We start from the raw sequence: 22,820 nt of genomic DNA on the forward strand, positions 1-22,820 counted from the left end.
GTTGATCTCGGCTAGGGCCACTGATTAGGGAGAAACCAGCCCCCCCCCCCCCCGATTGTATTCTAGTGATTCCTGCTGGAATGTGTTGAGTGAAGACTTGATCACGTTTGGCTTTGATGCTTGCTGTGGTCGAATTCCACGCCGACACCTGCGGTTTAGGCTCGCGCTTGAAGATTGGATCAGGTAATGGATGGTGATTGGCGCCCGTGAACTGTGCCACAGCAAGACTCTTGCCATTAGCGGCCAAAGATCAAAATAATTCCACGTACCTGAAATAAAAATCATTACTGTCTGCTTCTGGGCTGTGTGATGTTGAGGCTCGCAGAATAAGTCCCGTCGGTGTATCTGACAGTCTGGAGCTATTGTTCGACCCAGTGAGCACATGGTTACCCATGTGGATGCTTCCATTTTGGTAGGCGTGGGTTAGCAAAATAACACCTGGCTAAGAATCTTTGGGCTTTGCCTAGTGATGTGTCCAAAGTAGCCTGATGATCGTTGCAGGTAATGGATCAGGGTTCAGTTCATTGATTGAAAGACCGTGAAGTTTTGGGTATGTCGCCAGTTGATGTGGAGTAGACTTTGTTGATTTCACATGTTGAAGGCTAATGGTCACTTCATTACAGTTGGTCCTTAACCGGAGTCTAAATTTGAGCATTGTACAGAAGTGTTGTCAACACAGCAGCACTATATATTTGAAGTGGCCTAGCCTCAGTTGAGATCAGCTAACTCTACACAGACTCTGCCTCAGCCTGGGACCTTTCCGGTCTTCGTGGCTCAGCTACTCACTGGATTAGCACGCTGAGCTTCAGATCGGTTAACTTTGTCTTTCTTATTTCTGTTTATCTGTTTGACAGACAGCCTATGTGTGTACAAATTAACCTTTTGAATTGGGGAAATGGGATATAGGCTCTCATCACGTTACCTTGTGATAATTTGCCCACCTCCCTCAGCTGAAGTCCATTAAAATTGTAAGTCATCTTTTTTGTAGTATCCTATTTGCATTACTTACTGAACCATTGTATGTAGAAGATTCAAACAGTGAGGCATGGTGCTCTTTAAAGGTAAGCGGTCTCCCTCTTCCAGACAGTGTCTGGGAGCAGCGATCACTGATGTGCAGCAGGGTCTTGAGCCTTGGAAAGTAGGTGTTCTGACTCCTTCCTGGTTGCGCCTGTCACTGTTGGTGTATGCGTACTGCGGGATTGGTCCTAATGTCGGTAATCAGAATCGATATGTTGTCGCGTCCCGTGTGCAGTCGCCTATTGGATATCACGTGGTTCAGAATAGATTTGCTGGCTGGCTGAGAGCAGGGAACGGAGCTCGGGTCTCGAGGTGACGTGTTTTGAGTGGTTTGCACCTGTGCGGCGACGAGTTGAAAGGCCTGTTTTTAATCAATCTGCAATGTCCCTTCTTTCGCAGGTTTGCTTTGCATCGTGACGAGAGCCGCGGGTCCCTTGGTACGTGCAGAAACTCGGGTCATATGTTTTGCTTATTGGTTTTAGCGTGGAAGACATTAGCGAGACACTAAACCTAAATATCGGTGTTAATTAGCTGCTGCCTCAACTATCTTCTCAACAAACTGTGACCAAGTATTTTTTAATCAATTGCTTTTTTCTTTAAGTTTTAATTTCCCTTTCTGGGTTTCTTCTTTTGTGCTCGGCGGGAATGGCTCACGTAATTGTCAACCGTTTAAATCTGAAGCGTTTGGATTTCCTGTAATACGATTTACAATAAATGATCAGTATTCAGCCTGAGCGTGTTGCGTCCATGTGAATCTTTAATATTGACCCACCGACCTGTGCAGGTACTGTGCAGTGTCATTATCAGCTTTATTTACACAGCTTCATTAATGGTATGTATTTAGCCGGAGGGTCTTGAGTCTGTATGAGTGTTTAATATTGACCTCTACAGATGCTGTGCTGTTATTGGATTTATGTTGGTTGCAGTTTTAGGAATAGGAAAAGTCCATTGGCTTGTCCAACAAGCCTGTCTCTTTCATAGTTAATTCCACCTACTTGCCACACCCTTCAATCCTTTCTATCTCCATCAACCTATTTATTTATCTATCTCTTGAACCATTTGTACTGTCTGCTTCAGTGGCTTTGCCTAGAAACAATGAACTGCCGTACCTACTCCTATTAACCCAAGTTAATAAGTTTCTCTCCACAGATGCTGCCCGACCTACTGAGTCTTTCCTACATTTTCTGCTTTTATTTCAGATTTCCAGCAACTGTGACACAATATTAATTGTCCGGGCAGTTGTAACAGATCAGAAGTGAACGAAGGTAGATCTATCAAAGAGCTATGTTGATAGTCCATACTGTTGCCAATGTACATAATTAAAAGCTAGACAGCGACCCTTGTATGTGCGATGTCAGGCAAGAGCAAGATCTGCTTTGGCCGTCATACCTTCTGTCGTTGAACAATCTGCCAACGCTGTCTAGGCTCATGTGTGAAGAATGGCTACTTGGATACGTGGAACAGTACTCGAGCAATAGTCAGTACCTTCAGCAAAGGAAGGGAGCAAATAGGGAGGCAAAGTCGGGGGGGTGGGAGGGCATGGGGAAGAGCAGAGTGACAAAAAGGTTGTTACAATTCAAGCTTATTCAGCTACACTTCCTCATGCCTAACTCTGTAATGTACTTCTATATTCAAGCTGTTGTTACCTAGGAAGCAAAATATGACCTTGTGCGTGAAGTAATCTGAAAGGCCACAGGGTAAACAATAAAACCTTTTTTTGCTTTTAATATGTACATTGGCAACAGTATGGACTATCAACATAGCTCTTTGATAGACCTACCTTCGTTCACTTCTGATCTGTTACAACTGCCCGGACAATTAATATTGTGTCATAGTTGCTGGAAATCTGAAATAAAAGCAGAAAATGTAGGAAAGACTCAGTAGGTCGGGCAGCATCTGTGGAGAGAAACTTATTAACTTGGGTTAATGGAATAAAAATTAAAACAATGCAGGTTGAATATGGCAAAAGGTTTTTTTTTAAATAAAGAGCGAATAGCCTGCAAGTTCTGCTTCCCGTTTATCGCAAAAGTTGATGATGATGGATGTGATTTGGCTGAAATGATTCTTGGTGGCGGGTGATTCTGAGTTGTCGCAGCCAAGCACTTTAAAATAAACATATTGGCAATAATAGGCCTCCTTTTGAAGAGCAAATGGACATTGAGTCGAAGTAGGTTGTCTCTACATTTTGTAGCTTGTTTATAAAGTGGGGACTGCAGCACTTTTAACAAGATAAAAAGACACTGGGAGTTGCTCTGGCTGGCATGTGGCTACACTGAACTCTCTACTAGAGACCCTAAAAATTACAGTTGGAAACATTTGCAGATGAATTCTTAACTCATTTCAAATAACATTTCTCTGTCAGCTATTTTAACAGAGGTGTTAACCCATTTAAATTAAATTAGTTAACCGTTGGGTTAAAATAATGGTTGGAACTATCATACAACACAGTCATTGATGGGAGTAACTTATACCCTCAGTTTTCTACATCACGGAGAAAGAATGTTACAATTATGTCCCCACTAAGTTATGGTTAGATATGATGTATATTTCCATGGAAGGTAGTTTAAAAGGCCCAATTGCACCTAAAGCTTCTATCACAGCACATAGTGTGTATTTTAAGAATGAAACTGCTTTGAAAATATGTTGGCACTAAAATTGCACTTTGGGAGTACAGGATATGCATGCTTAACCTCTTGGTCTGCAACCTTTCTTATTTTAACTGATGCACTAACACATTTATTTTAACCAGGTTTAGCACCTCTTATGAAATAGTGAAGAAGAACTTGAGAAGCAGGATCGAGCTTTGTTCTCAAGTTGGTGATATGCACCGTCGTACTTCCGATAGCATGGAGACTGAAGGGATAATTTTACGAGTCTATGCTGTTCTGGTCAGAGAGTTGTGGGCATTACATGCCTGAATTTCCAATGTGTGGTGCTGGTATTTAAGAAAGGTGAGAGAGAGAAACCAAGAAATTATTGACCTGTTAGTCTAATATCTGTTATGGGGAAGTTACTGGAATTTATAATTAAGGAAAGAGTGACCGAGAAATTTGAACTGATTAGAGAGAGCCAACATGAATTTATAGAGGGTCGGTCATGTCTAACAGACCTAATTGAATTTTGTGAGGCGGTAACTAAAGTAGTAGACAGGGGAATGTCTATGGATGTAGTTTATATGGACTGCCAAAAGGCATTCGATAAGATTCCACATAAGAGACTGTAAGTTAAAATTAAAGCTCATGGAATTGAAGGCAAATTATTGACCTGGTTAGGAGATTGGTTAGGTGGTAGAAGACAGAGGAGGGATAATGGTTATGTAATCGAATTGGAAGGAAGTGACTAGTGGTGTCTCTCAAGGGTCTGTGCTGGGGCCTCAACTATTCAGTATATTTAATAATGACTTAGATAACAGAATAGAAAATCATATATCAAGTTTGCCGATGAAACAAAGATTGGTGGCATAGTAAGTAGTGTAAACAGGAGCATAAAATTACAAAGTGACATTGGTAGATTAAGTGAGTGGGCAAAACTGTAGCAGATGGATTTCAACGCAGGTAAGTGTGAGGTCATCCATTTTGGACCAAATAAGGATCGATCCGAGTATTTTTTAAATGGTGTGACGCTAGGAACATTGGAGGTCCAAAGAGATGTAGGGGTTCATGTACACAGATCACCTAAAATGTAGTAATCAGGTACAAAAAAATAATGAAAAAGGCTAATGGAATGTTAGCCTTTTATTTCTAGAGGGCTAGAATATAAAGGGGAGAAAGTTTTGCTACAGCTACAAAAAGCCCTGGTGGACCACACCTGGAGTACTGTGTACAGTCCTGGGCACCGTAGCTCAGAAAGGATATATTATTGGCCTTGGAAGGAGTGCATCGCAGATTCACCAGAATGGTACCAGGGTTCCAAGGGTTACGATTATGAGGAGAGGTTACATAAACTAGGCTTGAATTCCCTGGACTACAGAAGGTTAAGGGGTGACTTCATTGAGATTTTTAGGATTTTGAAAGGAATTTCCCCGGTGGTGGGGAAGTCTAGGACAAGGGGACATCACTTTAAAATCCGAGCCAGAACATTCAGGAGATGTTAGGAACTTATGTGTGGAACGCTCCCACAAAAAGCAGTAGATGCTTGCTCAATTAATAATTTTAAATCTGAGATCGATAGATTTTTGCCAGCCAAGGGTATTGAGGGATATGGAGCCAAGACGGGTGGATGGAGTTAGGATACAGATCAGCCATAATCTCATTGAATGGCGGAACAGGCTCGAGGGACTGAATGGCCTACTCCTGTTCCTATGTTCATAACATTAAGTTGAAATAGCGTTCAAATTGTACACCACGGGCATTGTAAGAACAAACCTGTTCTTAATAACAAACTTTCAGTCAGAACACTGTTCTGATTACTTCTTCGATATGTGGTTTATGAAAAGTTAAAGTGACATGTGGATGGGGCATGCATTCAGACAAGCCCTGGTGTCTGGTACTGTTATTTTGTCAGTGGTTGTGCCTGTGTGTGAAAATGCAGTGATCTTGGAAGTGAGGATACAAGCCTTTCTACCCAAAGTTTCCTGTGCTACGTAGGGTGACTTGTTAGCAAATCAAAAGTCTTTGTGAATCTGTCTATATCGTCCCCTTCAAAATTTGATATCAGCACCAAATTATAGGCTAGATCAACTGGATGAGCTTGCCAGTTCAAGTTCACATCCTTTTCCTCAACTCATGCTTGTGTGGATCCTCCACACGCTGGAGCTGATCTTCACTTTCTTCATCCTTAAACCTGTGTTACTCCTCTTTGGGGTCGTCTTGTTTTCCCTCCTCAAACCTGTACTATTCTATAGTAGCCTCCAATTTAAACAGTTTCGAGATGGTACTCATGTTCTTTATCCTTTACCTCCACAGGCAGAAGCTCATGACCCACATCTTTCCTAACCCCCCTCCCCAACCCGGTACTCATATTAAAATACTGCAGTTAGCTTCTAGTAACTTAGTTAGATTTAAGGTAAAAGTTAGATTTAAAATGTGAACAACCTGTTTTTGGTTGCAGATGACCTTTCCAGCCTTCAATTGTTATAATTCGAGCTTTTTCTTAAGCCCATTGCAAAATTCTGCTCAAGAAAGTGAGCCATCACCCCCTATGAATCGAAAGGTAACCTTGTGCACAAAGTAATACCCAGTTAGATTGTATAAAGGGGGAGATTTTCTGCCCAGGCATACACTGGGAGTGTAAATCAGCAAATTGTGCTCTCCTATCCCATCCCACGATTTTGCATCCATTAAGACTAAAGGACAAAAAATCATTAGCTTTGGTTGCGCAGATTCCCAATTTGCGTTCCTGGCATGTACTGGAGTGGAAACCCTCCTCTAATATCTTAGACTCAAAACTATAATCAAGTTTATTAAGAAGTGGGGTTAACAGAATCATGATTAAAACAAAGCTGATTAAGTACAGTTTTTAAAAAATGGTTTCTCTCCACTTTTAAGAAAATATTCTCAGGATGTGGGCATCGCTGGCAAGGTCAGCATTTATTGCCCATTCCTAGTTGCCCTTGAGAAGATGGTGGTGGACTGCAGCAGTCTGTGTGGTGAAGGTGCTCTCTGTGATATTAGGTAGGAAGTTTTCTTCATTGTTGGGATGTGGGTGTCACTGGCAATGCCAACATTTATTGCCCATCCCTAGTTCCCCTGAGTTGGTGATGGTGGATCTTCTGTTTGATACTTCATAGGGCAGTTAAGAGTCAGCCACGTTGGCGTGGGACTGGAGTCGCGTGTAGGCTAGATCGGGTAAGACCGGCAGGTTTTCTTCTCCAAAGGACATTAGTGTGGGTTTTTAGGAAAATCTGACAGCTTCGTGGTCACTTTGACTGATGCCAGCTTTTTATTTCCAGATTTTAAAAAAAATACCGAATTCAAATTCTCAACTGCCATGGTGGTATTTGAACTCACTTTCTCTGGATTATTAGTCCAGTGACATAACCACTACAGTACAGTACCTGTTCCTTCATCATCACTGATCAAAATTCTGGAACGACGATATATGTCCAAGTCAGAATTGTGTGTGATCTGGAGGTGATAATGAACCCATGCACTTGCTGACTTTGTTCTTCTAGGCGATGGAGATTGCGGGTTTGGGAGGTGCTGCCAAAGAAGCCTTGACGAGTTGCTACAGTGCACCCTGTTGATAGTACACGCTGCAGCCCTGGTACACAGGTAATGGAGGGGGTGGATATTTAGGCTAGTGGATGAAGTGCCATCCAAGTAGACTGCTTTGTCCTGGGTGTTGCCAAGATTTTTGAGTGTTGCTGCAGCTCTATGTGTCCAGGCAAGTGAAGAGTATTCCATCACACTCCTGACTTGTGCCTTGTAGGTGGTGGAGAGGCTTTGGGGAGTTAAAACTGTTTCAAAATAGTAGAACTCTCAAAACCACAGTAATTCTGAGGAAAAGTTTAATCTGCAGAACTCCCCACCAGCTCTTGGCATGCACAGCCAAGTAGGAAAATATTAAAGACAAGACTGCTTACCTGGGTTAAATGGTTCTTTATCATTTGAAGCCCAAGCTTGTGCTAAAGGAAGATCAATAAAACTCGATCAAAGTAGGTCCTTTCGGTGTTAGTTATTTTCGAGAATCAGACAAGTAACCTGATGGAAAAGGTAGAGGCCAGACGTAAGCAATTGATGGCTTAACGAACAATATTAATCATTTCTAATTGTGGATTGTTGTCTTTTTTTAAAGCTATCGCTCAAATCCTTTTTTGCTGGTCACAGCACATACAGGGTTAATATTGTTTATTTCTGGCTGTTCTTGCAAGCTATGGAATACAGATTATTCTCTGGTAAGCAAAAGGTATTGCTATACATCTGAGTCTTGGTTCCTATCGGGTAAACAGGAGTATAATATGCTGTCGATGTAATTCGGAATCATTGGTGTTAATCTGTCAAATAGTGTTGTTGATAGCCGAACGCACATAGAGTTAATTACCCGTCGCTGCAGGTCAAACAAAGTGGGTTGGGAGAAACATCCTTTGTGACTGTCAATCTGGGAGTCACTTAATGAATTGGTTTTGATTAACAGCTGCGTAGGAGGTATGGCCAATTCCTTGCAGTCCCTTTTGATAGTTCTGTGCCTAGGAGCTACTGATTGCGGGCTTATAGTCGGCTACAAGGGCTCGGTTCAGGAGTCAATTTGAAGACAGCAGATAGACCTAGCTGCATGGTACCGTTTACTCCCTTAAGATGTGAGTGACTGTGTTTCTAAGATCAGTGTTATCCTTGGAAGGTGGTGCAAGAGAAGCATTTTTGTTGTTTCCACATTTCACGGAAAATAATAAAGGTTATCAATACTGCAAGAAAACTTGCACTGAATATTGTTCTGACGAAAGGTCTTCGACCTGAAACGTTAACTCTGTTTCTTTCTGCACAGATGCTGCTGAGCTTTTTCAGCATTTTCTGTTTTTATTACTTAATGTTGTTATTGGATCTGTTCAATGTTAGGTAACTTTGTCTGCTGATTCATAGCCTGAGTCTTGGTCTGATTGTGCACATTCATCTATCTACCAAGAGATGAAGCGATTGTGTGGTGTCACAGGATACTTTCCAGTAAACAGGAATACAGTGGCAAGAGTTCTCTGCTGGTTGCCCGTGTCTCTCTATGTTTACTTAGATATCCGGCAGATACAGCCATACCCTGGCTGCTATGGGAGTGATCATTGACGTTAAACCCAAGCAGTATATTTAGCATAAAAACCCAAAGACCATAACATCAGTGCCTACTGCACCGCTACCTCACTCCCACTGCCAAAAAATGCTTACCCATACCTCTGGTATTGATTGCTTCTGTGTGTTTCTTGCTAGCTGTCTTGAGTTTAACCGTCACAAATTGCAACTTGTCCAAAACTGTGCTGCCTACATCCTATATTCCATTAAATCCCCACTCCCTGTCCTCAACAAGGTTCATTGGCTTTCTATTGCCTAAAGGATAATCTCAAAATCCTTGATTCGTCTACTAGCCCTTCCATAGCATGGCCCCTCCCTATATCTGCAACCTTTAGTACTATGTTCCTACACATGCCCTGCACTCTTTTCACTGTTTTCTTTTGCTTTCCTCTCCTCCCATCAGATCAGCTTTTTTGGCAACACTCTCTAAACTCCTACACTTTGCTGCCTCTCTGCCCTCTTTCAAGAGCCTTCTGAAAGCTTGCTTCTTTCATCATGTCTTCAGCTGTCATCCCAAACTTCCCACCACTTGGTGTCCAGTGCTTTTTACCTCTGTGAAGCACTTTGGGGCCTTTAATTTGATTAAAGAGAAGTTTGTGATAAGCGCAAGTTGCTGTTTAAAACTCAAACTGTTTGCCCCAAAACTAATTAAGTCAGAAGTTACTTTGGTGGCTGGAACAACATATTCGAAATGTTAATCATAATGGATTGACTACATCATAGAGGATTGTGTTAGATTTGAATACTCAGTCATTAAAGGAATTCATTGAGGGATGAAACCCTGCCTAAGTATGAAGGAAAAGGCAATTCCCAGAGATAACCTCAGCTCAGAAGCTCTAAATCTATTAACCTCTCAGTATATTAGTTTAATTCAAAATAAATAGCTATAACGTGATGGCATAAATCACAGCTTAAGCTGCTAGTTTTTAATTCTAGCAAAGGTGCCCAAGCTCTGTGGGGAAATTGGACTTAGCAGTACAATAGTGCAAAATCCAGTTCCTCCACAGAGCTTGAAGGTCTAATAAGAGACAAGGATAACTATTTCATCCAACAGTCCTGTTGGTTGTAAGGTTTTCACTTTTCCTGCACTCCCGATGGGCAGCTTCATTCAAAGAGCTTGGTTTCAAAGAATTGGGAGGTAAATTTAACCTAACCCACCTGGCAGGAATGGGACAGGTTCGGGTTGGGTGTTCGTTTTACACCCTGCCCATTTATACGCCACTGACTTTAACAGAGCATAAAATCAGATGGCGTGTAAACCGGGCGTCCAACATGTTCCAGTCTCATGATGGGCGGGTTAGGTTAAAGTTACCCCGTTGGTGTTGTATCCCTATCTACAACTCACAGTCCCTTTGAGCGAAGCTCTACACTGGGTGCATGGGTTCAGCAAATATGTCCCAACTATTCAAAAAAGCAGATATTAACCTCTTGTGGAATTACTTTTTAATTATTGTGCCATTTGACTATCTTGTACCTTTAGGCTCTTGTGTATTTAACCTTACATAAATGCAACAAATACTTCCTGCCTGTACACTTCGGTCTGGCGAAATGTCAGAAGTGACAGGAGAAGGTGGTGGGAATTCACTGAGCAAGTTAGCATGATTTGGGATTAATTGTTGAACCTGGGCATGCTCACCCAAACGCAAGTTTGGATGCATGTTTAGGTTCATAAACAACTTATGGGAACTGTTTTCTAGTTGTGAATGCGAAAGCAAGTGTTAGGAAAAAGCCTGAATGATAGCAAGCAATTTCACCTGACTTCCTATCTTACTCCTAACGTCATAACTGATGGTATGATTCAGTGATCTCCTCTTCTATCAGTAGCAAATTTATTTGCAGTCGGAGACAGTTCAGCCCTATTCCAGTATGAGCAACAAGCCTGAAATCCCATGCTCTGGGAAAATTTACTCCAGACTCCTCATATGGGGCTCCATTTTCCTCTCTCTGCCTGTGGGATCCTCTTGCCTTTATCCTTGATATCTTTTGTAACTGTTTTGGGGCATCTATCTTCATTCTGTTTCGAGACGGACACTGCGTACAAAGAAAAACACAATGGAAAATGTGTAGCCGCTGCTATCGTTTATTGCCTAAAAACGTGGAGGGTATGAAAGGATGGAGCATCAATCTTGTGGAGGTGGAGTTACTCTCACCTAGATTTATAATTACCCAACCATTCGATACTTGTATACTTCCATTTCACCAATCTTTGACATGTGAGATGACAGGCTGTGAGCAATAAAGCAAACTATGGGAACCAGGTGCCACAATACCTTAAACACTGCTCGTTCACATCTGGAAACTGGGATCAAATCCAAACCATGGGAAACCAGGTGTCACATTACACCAGACACTGCAGTTTTGTCTCCAGCTCACCCAGATAGAGAAGGTTTTCCTACTCTGGTGAAGAATTGGGAGACTCAGTGGATCAGATGCTGTCCTTTTACCTTTGCGAACTTGGTACCAATTCAGCCTGCTGGTCTTTTTTCTCTGCTAACTGTAAAACAAGTTTGTCAAACCGTACTCTGGCTCCTTCAGGACAAGGGCTCTCACAACAGCAGCCTACCAATAAATTGAGCAGTAAATTGGCAGTGCAACTCAAAAGAAAAGGCGGTCAGGTTGGTTTGGATTAAAGAAATAGTGTATCACACTGATAGTCTGCTCATCAGAAAGTCTTGGTAATTCCTGGGTAACAGAAGGAGCTTTTGTTTTCATCAAACCCATGCTGTACCCAACCTGGGAGTACTTGATGGACAATGTAAAGGGATACATTATTCTGCAAACAATCTGCAATGTACCTAATCTTGGAATGCTTAATGAGGCATTATGGAGGGAGATTTACTCTGCACCCTAACGCATGATGTGTCTGACTTGGGAATGCTTGATGAGGAGGTGGTTATTTGATAACAGCATCAAACTCCTGATCTCAATTTCTCCCAGGTCAGATTTAGTATAGATTTGCAAAGACTTGCATTTATATAGCCCCTTTCACAACCTCAGGATGTCCCAATGCGCTTCACAGCCAATGCAGCCAATTTGTGCACAGCAAGCTCCCACAAAAAGCAATGTGATAATGACCAGATCTTCTGTTTTAGTGATGTTGGTTCAGGGCACCAGGGATAATTCCCCTGCTGTTCTTCGAAATAGTGCCGTGGGATCTTTTACGTCCACCTGAGAGGGCAGACAGGACGTCGGTTTAACCTCTCGTGAAAGACGGCACCTCCGACAGTACAGCACTCCCCTGGTACTGCACTGGAGTGTCAGCCTAGATTACATGCTCAAATCGCTGGAGTGGGACGTGAACCCGTGACCTTCTGACTCAGAGGTGAGAGTGTTACCAACTGAGCCACGGCTGACACCTGAGATGGTATTTAAGCTCTTAATTACCCAGTGAAAGTGTGTAGCAGCTCACAAATCGATGAAGTACGGGCAGATACAATGTGAATTATTCTCTCTATATTGCAGAAGTTATGAATGAATTGGACTGAAAAATACCATTGCAAACTATCTGGCTTTTTCCAAAAGCATGACACCATACTGTAGTCTTGTATTTCTCAATCGTTCCTTTCGCCAAAAAAACACCCAGCACCTTGAATTTTCTGACACCATTTGCCTCTACTCTATCCCTAGTTAGTGTGTTCCATGCATTTACCATCCTCTGTTTAAAAATAGTAGTTCTGTCAGAGGCGGTGGACTAGACTTGTCCCTCTGAATGTTAAGGGGTAAACCAGGGGAATGGAAATGAGCATAGCTATAAAAGCAAAACGACAGTCAGAGGGTTATATTTCATTTGGAGAAATGTCCATTTTAAAATCTCTATTCTGGGATATCGTCATAGAAATTGGAACCTATATCTCATCTGTGTTGCAACAAGACCGCAGTCGATGTGACACCAGCAGTGATGGGGCTAGACAGAGGACTCTGTTGTAGCGAGAAACTACATGAGAAGTAAGCAACCATGTTTCGAAAGTCAATTTTCGACTGTGATTTAGCATACGAAGAGCTTGTTCGTTGTTTTTGACATTGAAGAGAATAGCAAAATTTGTAATGACTGTAAGTATACGGTTTGTACCAAGTACTGTTCATTTACCTGTTCTGTATTCAATAAATTGGTCAGTTGGTTCACAACTTAAACTGCGGATTGATGAGTGAGTTTATCCTTGTAGGGATGGACTTCCTTCCCAGACATAGCTGGCTGGTTGATTGTCCATGTGTCTCTATCCCTCCTATATCCCAGCAAGTGGGAGAGCTGTCGCTCGAACTCCTTCTAAAGGGATTGACCCCTTTCCTTTGGTGGGGGAATCCAGAACAAAAGGCATAATAAAACTAGAGCCAGGTCATATAGGAGTGAAATCAGGAAGCACTTTTTCCACAAAGGGTAGTAAAATCTGGAACTAGCTCCCCCAAAAGGCTGTGGATGCTGGGTCAATTGAAATTTTCAAGACTGAGATCAATAGATTTTTATTAGGTAAGGATATCAAGAGAAGCGGAACAAAGGTGGGTAAATGGAATTGAGGTGCAGATCAGCCATGATCTAGTTGAATGGCGGAATAGGTACCAGGCGTTGAATGGCCTACTCCTGTTCCGATGTTCCCTATTAAGTGATTTACCAGTAGGCTTGTCAATAAAGCCAGCTACTTCTCCTACCCCCTTGGGATGTAGATATAAAGAAAACGTTTGTTATTTTCACAATGAATTGTGGCCATCCTGCCTTGCTGGGCCTGGAATGATACAGTGGACTCTCAGTTTGAAATTGACCGCGAACTGCGACTTTCCACAGACTGGCTCCTCTAGCTTCCGTATACATCTTCAATTCTTTCAGGCTGTGGATTTTTTTTTAATTGTGCAAATTCACTGTTTTAAAATACAACACTTAGCTAGAACTCATCCCAAATCTTCTCCCTGAAGAAATGATCAAAAGAATAAAAAAATGACAAGAAGATGAAGAGAATCTCAGACAAACAAGTAAAGGCTGATTAAACAACAACCAGAACACCACCACCTTGCATCTATATAGTGCTTTTAACATGGGAAAACATCCCAAGGCGCTTCATAGAGATGTAATCGGACAAAATGGACAGCGAGCCAAAGGAGGAGATATTAGGGGAGGTGACTAAATGTTGGTCAAATGGGGGACTTCAAAGATGGCCTTCAAGAAGGAGACAGGTGGAGAGGTTTAGGGAGGAAATTCCCGTGTGATAAGGCACTGGGGTGAAGGAAGGGAGAGCAGAGCAATGTGTATGTGGGGGGGGGGGGGGAGAAGGGAGGAGAGATTGTGGGGCTGGAGGAAGCTATAGAGATAGGGAGAGGCGAGACAATGAAAGGATTTAAACATGATGAGAATTTTAAATTGGAGACATTCTTTCTACGAGAGGAGGAATGAGAGCCAATGTAAATCAGCAAAGACCAGAGTGATGGATGAACAAGACTTAGTGTGAGATAGGATATGAGCAGCAGAGTTTTGGATGAGCTGAAGTTTACAAAGCATGGAGGAAGGCAGACCTGCCAGGAGAACATTGGAATAGTCAAGTCTGGAGGTGACAAAGGCATGGTTGAAAGTTTCAGCTGTAGATGAGCTGAGTTAGAGGTGGAGTCAGGCATTGTTACTGAGGTGGAAGTAAGCAGTCTTTATGATGGAAAGGATATAGGGTTGGAAGCTCAACTTGGACAAAAAAGACGGCAAGGTTGCGAACAGTTTAGTTTAGCCTGAGACTATGGCCAGTGAGGGTGTTGGAATCAGGAGCAAGGGTATGAAATTTGTGACTGGGGTTGATATAATGGCTTGTGTCTTCCCAGTGTTTAACTGGAGGAAATTGTGGCTCATCCACGACTTGATGTTGGACTAGCAGTCTGACAACAGAGAAAGTGGAGGGGTCGAGAGAGTTGGTAGAGAGATAGAGCTGGGTGTTATCATTGTATATGTTGAAACTGACTCCATATCTGCGGATGTTGTCACCAATGGGCAGCTTGTAGATGAGGAAGAGGAGACCCTTGGTGGACTCCAGAGGTAACACTGGCGGGGCGGGAAGAGCCATTGCTAGAGATGCTCTAGCTACAATTTGATAGGTAAGAGTTGAACCAAGCAACAGCAGTCCCACTGAGATGGGCAACGAAGGAACGGTGTTGAGGAGGATGGTGTGGTTGACCATGTCAAAGGCTGCAGAGAAGCAGTCATGGTCACATTCACAGGATGTGATTTGTGACTTTGATTAGGGCCGTTTCAGTGCCGTGGCAGTGGTGCAAACCAGAATGGAGAGATTTAAACTGGAACTGCAGGTATCAGAAACATGTCAGGTAATAGCCTGAGATTGATGAGTCAACTTGTTTGGGAACACAGCTCTGAGGTAAACAGAGAGGCTTTTAAGAAGATATCACTGTCAGCATGATGGCATATAACTGTAGCTAATTGCTAAGGAATATTACACAGTACAAACTGACTAACAAAATTTGGTTTTTGACAAAAGTTTTCAAATGTAGCTAACAACATTTCTGACATGTCTATCCTTATGATTGACATTTTGCAAGGGACCTACGACAGAGATAACCCCTTTTAACTGGATTGCTAAGATTTGGTTCCAAAAAGGTGGTTGTCTCGATGGGATTTTAGATATAAAACCTGTGCTATTTATCACTCCAAAATCGTAGAAAGCAAGACAGAAGGCAGAAAGGAAGTGAAAATCAGAACAAAGGAAGAGAGCAGGAGACATAAAGAGGGAAGTTGCTATCTAGATAGTTTCCAAAGAATGATACGAACTTCTCGAAAGTATAGAAGTTAGACAGGTTGTAATGAGTCCTCAAAACAGTTCTGCAGAAGGAGGATTAAGAGTGAAACTAAGATTAAAGACTGGTTAAAAGCTTAACCTATTGCAAGTAATTTGTGAAGTGTATCCCCAACTGTATTTAATAACTCTTGTTTCTGAACACTGTGAGAATTTATTGACAGTATAGCAAAGTTAGGTAAGCCCCTGAATGTGAAGACCACTGAACAAAGAAGGTGTTTCCAGAAGTGTAGAATCAGCCCCCCCCCCCCCCCCCCCCCACCACCGAACCCCTGGTAGTCATTCCATCTACCTGAAGGAGCAGGTGCTCTGCATTCACATCACAAGAATAGCCCACATATTCAAAGCCGTTAACTTGTTAGCAAAATATTGAATAAGAGTTACAAACCTAAACCTCACTAAGCCATACGTTAGCCTCGGACTGTAACAAATTTGGATCTGCCATAGATACCTTCTGGAGGACAGTGGCATCATTTGCTCCTGCTAGTGGTATGAAAATTTTGCTTTTGTGAGAGTTGAGTCCTATAGCCCTATATCTGCTTGTACGTTGGTATAATAATAGCACCCCTTGTGACCTGAACTGGATATTCGTATCATTATCACGTGTACCTCTTCAATTTTTCCGAAGTAGGACTGAGCAAACACTTGGTAAGATGAGGCCTGGTGTGAATTTTTAAGCTGCTTTATTTCATAGAAAGATTAACGTACAGAACAGCCTTCATGATCAGACCTACTTGTTCATTTGGTAAAACTTATCTTTGTGTAATAATACAAAATAAAGAACATGTCATGCAGGCCAACATCGTGGGTTGTCTTAGTTGACTTAAAGAATATGGCTTCTAACTAGCCTCCAGCACTTCTAACCTCTTTGCCTCGGTGAAAGCCCTAAGTTTTCCCCTTGAACAAAATTTGACTGCCCTCGCAGCCATTCTGTTTCAAAAAGGCTGTCTCTTTCTTTTTAGATCCCTCTGTACCCAGACGGACAGAGATTAATGGGCTTTCTAACGCAGTGGGTATAAGCTGTTTTTCGATTGCCAAGATCAGCTAACACATGGCTTATTGTTTAGGCTTTTGGAGAAAATAACTTTCATTTAGCACATTAACCACCTTTCGTCAAGGTATTTTTCTTTCAAAGTTCTGAGAATATTCTTTGCTTAAAAAAAACCATTAAGAGTAACTCCCCCCTCTCTCACACCATCAAAATAGTCAAAAATCCTGAAATATGACATGGACATTAATTTTTGCTACACTGTAATCAAGCGAACCCAGCCAAAGCTGAGATACTGTGATGACCTTAAATTATACCTGTGCCTGTAACAAATTTATACAGTGCTGCTTAATAACCTCTATCTAAGTGCATGGTATAATCTCAGGGTTTAACCTTAACATGCAACTAATTTTATTAACTTAGATGTTTGAATAAAGTAGTACTAGTTCATAATCCAGTGTTTGACTTTATCTTTGATCGTTAGCAAGAAGGGGTTAACTCATTCCATTTGGGTTGTTCCGTAATTATGTGGTGGATACGCTGGAGCCAACTATCAAATTACGCTGGATATTAGTTGTAAGACAGTTCATCTTAAAAGAAAATAAAGAAGAAAGGACTTGCATTCATATAGCAACCTTTCACAACCTTAGGACATCCCGAAGCACTTTACAGCCAATGAAGTACTTTTGAAGTGTAGTCACAGTTGTAATGTAGGAAACGTGGCAGATAATCTGTAATTTTAGTGACATTGGTTGAGGGATAAATATTAGCCAGGACACGGTGGGGAGCTCCCCTGCTCTTCCTCGAATAATGCCATGGGATCTTTTACATCCATCTGAGAGGGCAGACAGGCCTCGGTTTAATGTCCCAGCAGTGTCGGTATTGGGTGGGCATCCAACCCCTAATATTTTACTCTGGGGTCACAGTGAGAGCAGATGGGTAGATGAAGTCCCATACTGCTGCACCTCCAGCAGCACAAAGGTACATTGCTATACAGGCAATTTAATATTCGTATTTTAAAACACGCCCACATTATTTTTAACATTTATTACTTCCTATAACCTAGTCTCTTCCCAGAATATTTACGTTATCTTTATCATTTTTTTGTACTCTGACCTTTGCTATTACCCCTTTTTCTCATCTCTAGATTACTATTATTTCCACCCAGACCTTTGCCCCTCCCCCTTTTCTGGTTCAAAGTATAAGACATAAGGAAAGGGCATACAAAAAGGCAAAAAAATGGCACAGATCCTGGCGAATGGGAAAGATACAAAGATCAACAAAGGGTCACAAAACAGATAGTAAGGGCTACAAAAAGAGAGTATGAAAAGAAACTCGTAAGGGATATCAAAACCAATACGAAGAACTTTTATAGTTATATTAGGAAAAAGAGGGTGGTCAGGAGCAGTGTTGGCCCCTTAAAAACTGAAAGTGGGGATTTTGTCATTGACAATGGGGAAATGGCGGACATGTTGAACAATTACTTTGCGTCAGTATTTACAGTCGAAAAAGAGGATAGCATGCCAGAATTCCCAAGAAAACTTATACTGAATCGGGGACAGGGACTCGATAAAATTAACATAAGTAAAGCAACAGTAATGAAGAAAATAATAGCACTAAAGAGTGACAAATCCCCAGGACCAGATGGTTTCCATCCCAGGGTTTTAAAGGAAGTAGGTGAGCACATTCCAGATGCCCTAACGATAATCTTTCGAAGTTCTCTAGATTCAGGAACTGTCCCTCTAGATTGGAAAATTGCACATGTCACTCCGCTTTTTAAGAAAGGAGAGAGAGGGAAACCGGGGAATTATAGACCAGTTAGCCTAACATCTGTTGTGGGGAAAATGCTGGCGTCTATAATTAAGGATAGGGTGACTGAACACCTTGAGAATTTTCAGTTAATCAGAGAGAGCCAGCATGGATTTGTGAAAGGTAGGTCGTGCCTGACAAACCTGATTGAATTTTTTGAAGAGGTGACTAAAGTAGTGGACAGGGGAATGTCAATGGATGTTATTTATATGGACTTCCAGAAGGCATTTGATAAGGTCCCACATAAGAGACTGTTAGCTAAAATAGAAGCCCATGGAATCAAGGGAAAAGTACGGACTTGGTTAGGAAGTTGGCTGAGCGAAAGTCGACAGAGAGTAGGGATAATGGGTAGGTACTCACATTGGCAGGATGTGACTAGTGGAGTCCCACAGGGATCTGCCTTGGGGCCTCAATTATTCACAATATTTATTAATGACTTAGATGAAGGCATAGAAAGTCTCATATCTAAGTTTGTCGATGACACAAAGATTGGTGGCATTGGAGGCAGTGTAGATGAAAACATATAATTACAAAGCGATATTGATAGATTAGGTGAATGGGCAAAACTGTGGCAAATGGAATTCAATGTAGACAATGTGAGGTCATCCACTTTGGATCAAAAAAGGATAAAACGGTACTTTCTAAATGGTGAAAAGTTAAAAACAGTGGATGTCCAAAGGGACTTAGAGGTTCAGGTACATAGATCATTGAAGTGTCATGAACAGGTGCAGAAAATAATCAAGAAGGCAAATGGAATGTTGGCGTTTATATCTAGAGGACTAGAGTACAAGGGGGCAGAAGTTATGCTGCAGCTATACAAAACCCTGGTTAGACCGCACCTGGAGCACTGTGAGCAGTTCTGGGCACCGCACCTTCGGAAGGACATATTGGCTTTGGAGGGAGTGCAGCGTAGGTTTACTAGAGTGATACCCGGACTTCAAGGGTTAAGTTGCGAGGAGAGATTACACAAATTGGGGTTGTATTCTCTGGAGTTTCGAAGGTTAAGGGGTGATCTGATTGAAGTTTATAAGATCTTAAGGGGAATGGATAGGGTGGATAGAGAGAAACTATTTCCGCTGGTTGGGGATTTTAGGAGTAGGGAGCACAGTCTAAAAATTAGAGCCAGACCTTTCAGGAGCGAGATTAGAAAACATTTCTACACACAAAGGGTGGTAGAAGTTTGGAACTCTCTTCCGCAAATGGCAATTGATACTAGCTCAATTGCTAAATTTAAATCTGAGATAGATAGCTTTTTGGCAACCAAAGGTATTAAGGGATATGGGCCAAAGACAGGTATATGGAGTTCGATCACAGATCAGCCATGATCTTATCAAATGGCGGAGCAGGCACGAGGGGCTGAATGGCCTACCCCTGTTCCTATATTCTACAGACCTATTTACCCTTTCCGCTAGGACCTTGGTTCCAGCCCGGTTCAGGTGCAACCCATCCCAGCGGTACAGTTCCCCCCCCCCCCCTGTCCCAGTACTGGTGCCAGTGTCCCATGAAATGGAACATCTCCTTCCCACACCACTCTTTCAGCCATCTTTCCTGATCTGTTTATGCCTATGCCTATGCCAATGAGCATACCACTCTCAAGGTCCTGCTTTTCAATTTAGTTCCTCACTCCCGATACTCCCTCAGCACGACCTCCTTACTGTTCTTGCTAAGTTGTTGGTTCCGACATGGATCAGCACAACTGCTTCTTCCCCTTCCCTTTCCAAGCTCACTTCCAGCCGCTTCGAAGTGTGCTTTACCCTGGCACCAGGTATGCAACACACCCTCCTGGACACGTGATCGGGACTGCAAAGGATACTGTCTGTCCCCCTAATTATCAAACACCCTATAACTACAACCTTTCTATTTTTCTGTTTCCCCCCCCCCCCCCCCGGACTGCCTCCTGCTCCACGGGGCCTTGTTTAGCATTCTGGCCATTCCCCCACCAGCGTTATTCCTAATCCCCGCAGAGGACTAGGGAATGGAATGAGGTGGGTGTGGGGCCCAGCATTTCCTGCAGAGCCAAGAGCAGCTGCAATATGGTGAGTGGGAGCGGCGCCAAGAGAAGAGCAGCTAGTAAAGGGGTGAGGAAAACCTGGGTACCTTACTGTGGGGAAACAGTAAAAGATTGTATCCACTGGTGGGTCAAAGGGGAACAAGGGTACGGAGACTGAAGATTCTCACAACGGGCGGGGAACTGCACGTTCTGATTTCACATTGTAAGCTCCAATACACGGAGGGGTGAAATGCAGGCGAGCTGAGTGCAGGCCAGGAGCTGCTCACAGTAGTGCTGTGAAGCTGGAAGGATCAGCCGTGTTCGCCCACGCTCCACCTGCTCCTCCACGCTCCATAGAAGGGAGGGAAAATTTTTTTTACTTATCATTTCTGCAGTAGCCTGCAGCACTCCCTTAAAGGACCGCTGTTGAAGTGGAAGAACTAGTTGGAGCTTGCACGGCACGTGCTCCACCTAGTTTTTTGCACATTTTGCAGAAGGGTCCTGAAACAGGCACAGGACCACTCTTTATATATTTAAATTGATCCTATACTGATTTCAGGCAGTGGCCAGGTACGTCTAAAAACAGTGAGGACCAATATGCGCAGATTAGGCGCAGGACCTCCCGCCCAGAAATTGGTATACATTGCGCCCCTTTTACACCCAAAAAACAGGTAAAATGTATACCAATTTCTACCCCAGTGTGTCCAAAAAACGTTTGCTGAAAGTGACCTATACCAACTGGATTGCAATTTTTAAAGTTGAAAACTAAGCTTAAATTTCAGTTTAATGTTGTACTTTAAGTGTGACTGATTTACTTGTCTCTAAGCTAGATATAAATATCCAGATTTTTAAAGGTGAAAGGCCTCTCAGAACTCTGAGAATTAGAGGGTTAACCATGAAAGTGTGAACGTCTTCTTATTGCTGAGGTACCAGAGCACTAGGAAGGCTGGAATATATTTACAGCACACAACGGTAAGGAATTGTACTAAACAAGCTGTGATAATCTTTCACTGCACAGTCCAAAGCTAAGTGAATTGATATTGTACATCTCTTATCTCACTGAGTGTAGAACTATAACTACAACTTATTATCAAATTACACACTCATCTTAACACGGCCTCCAGTGACAGTCCTGTCCAGTTAGGTAGTATCAATGTGTTAAAAAAAAAAACTTGAAATTAGATGGTTAAGCAGAGACCAACTACAGGACCCTCCCAAAGAAATGGGATTAGGTGGGGTAGAATGCATGACATGTGGCTGTATCAATCCTATTGTCGCTGTCTTTGAACGTTGACCCTCAGAGGCAGAGGTCACTGTAACTTTTTCTTCTGTTGTCGTGTGCAGAGTTTCCTCTCTCAGACTAGATTGCTGCCGTACAAAGCTGTAAACTGCCTCTCAGTTTCCTTCGACTGTTCTTCGCTCCCAGATGCAGACCCCAGCGACAGTAGTAATGACAGTGACAGTGAATATCGCAGCTCATATTCCCAGGATCTGAGCGCCGAATGCAGAGTGCTGTCTCCCTTCTCCTTTCCATTGCCTAGAAACATATAGAGAGAAACAATAACTTACTCTCCATTTTCAATCCCTCACTGTGGGATCAACAATCAAGCTTAATGTTACTACAATATTTGGTGTAACATTGATGCAAATACTAAAAGAAAATCTATAATGACTGTTTTCATTGCAAACATTCTGGGTCATTTTAACTTTCACCACGGGGTGGAACACTGGCAGTAGTAGATCGTCGGCCTGTTTTACATCCCGCCCGATGTTCCTTTCCAATGACGTGTGCAGGGTTGTGTTGTAGAATAATCTGGAAACATTTACCATGGGCTGGATATTCATCTTGTGCAGTAATGCAAAACGGGCGGTATCACATCAGCCGCTCGTTACAGGCCTCACTTAATATTCAATTCTATTGTTTACTCAGCGAGTGGTGAGAATGTGGAACTCACTACCACATGGAGTGGCTGAGGCAAATAACATTGATACATTTAAGGGGAAGCTAGATAAACCCATGAGGGAGAAGGAATATGTTGATAGGCTTAGTTGAAGACATTGACTTCTTGGGCCGAATGGTCTGTTTCTGTGCTTAGAATCGATGTATTTCTATGTATTGAGATCAATGAAACTCAATATTGGGCAGGGAGTATGACGGGCATCCGATGTGATACCATCTATTTTGCACCACTGCCCAAGAGAAATTTCTACCAGCAACTGTTTAAATTGGGTAGAACTCTAATTTGGAAGGTGCGGTTGATTTAACCCTTTGAGTAAGAAAATTCATTATCATCTCCAGTTATAACAGACAACCATTCCTGCATTTTGATTATTAACTGGAGCAACCTCTCCATTAGCTCCTATACAGTAACCTTTATTGGTACGGTTACAGGGCCCTGCAAGGTCCACGGTCCAAGATTCCTCACCAACAGGGTTTCTCAGTGTGCAGTTATACACTGTGCTGGTATCGTGTAGATTTAAGGACACTGCAAGTCTCCTCCCATTGTCAGTCACACTGTGTGACC

General features: G+C 42.4%; 1 protein-coding gene across 11 annotated transcripts in view; it reads left to right on the plus strand.

Annotated features, from left to right (window-relative positions):
- LOC137305202 (RNA-binding protein 4B-like) overlaps positions 1 to 22,820 on the plus strand; it is an 87,264-nt gene that overhangs the window by 16,776 nt on the left and 47,668 nt on the right. Inside the window, exon 3 of one of the 11 annotated variants that reach the window (XM_067974026.1) lies at positions 1,417 to 1,751. The exons of 9 other annotated variants lie outside the window; for them this stretch is intronic. In XM_067974026.1, the coding sequence (XP_067830127.1) occupies positions 1,417 to 1,499 (83 nt within the window). In that variant the 3' untranslated portion in view covers positions 1,500 to 1,751. Of the gene's footprint in view, positions 1 to 1,416; positions 1,752 to 22,820 lie in introns of those variants that run through there. One more of the 11 variants, XM_067974025.1, reaches the window with a different exon arrangement.

This window comes from Heptranchias perlo, chromosome 39 (genome assembly GCF_035084215.1).
Source record: "Heptranchias perlo isolate sHepPer1 chromosome 39, sHepPer1.hap1, whole genome shotgun sequence".
NCBI classification, from domain to species: domain Eukaryota; kingdom Metazoa; phylum Chordata; class Chondrichthyes; order Hexanchiformes; family Hexanchidae; genus Heptranchias; species Heptranchias perlo.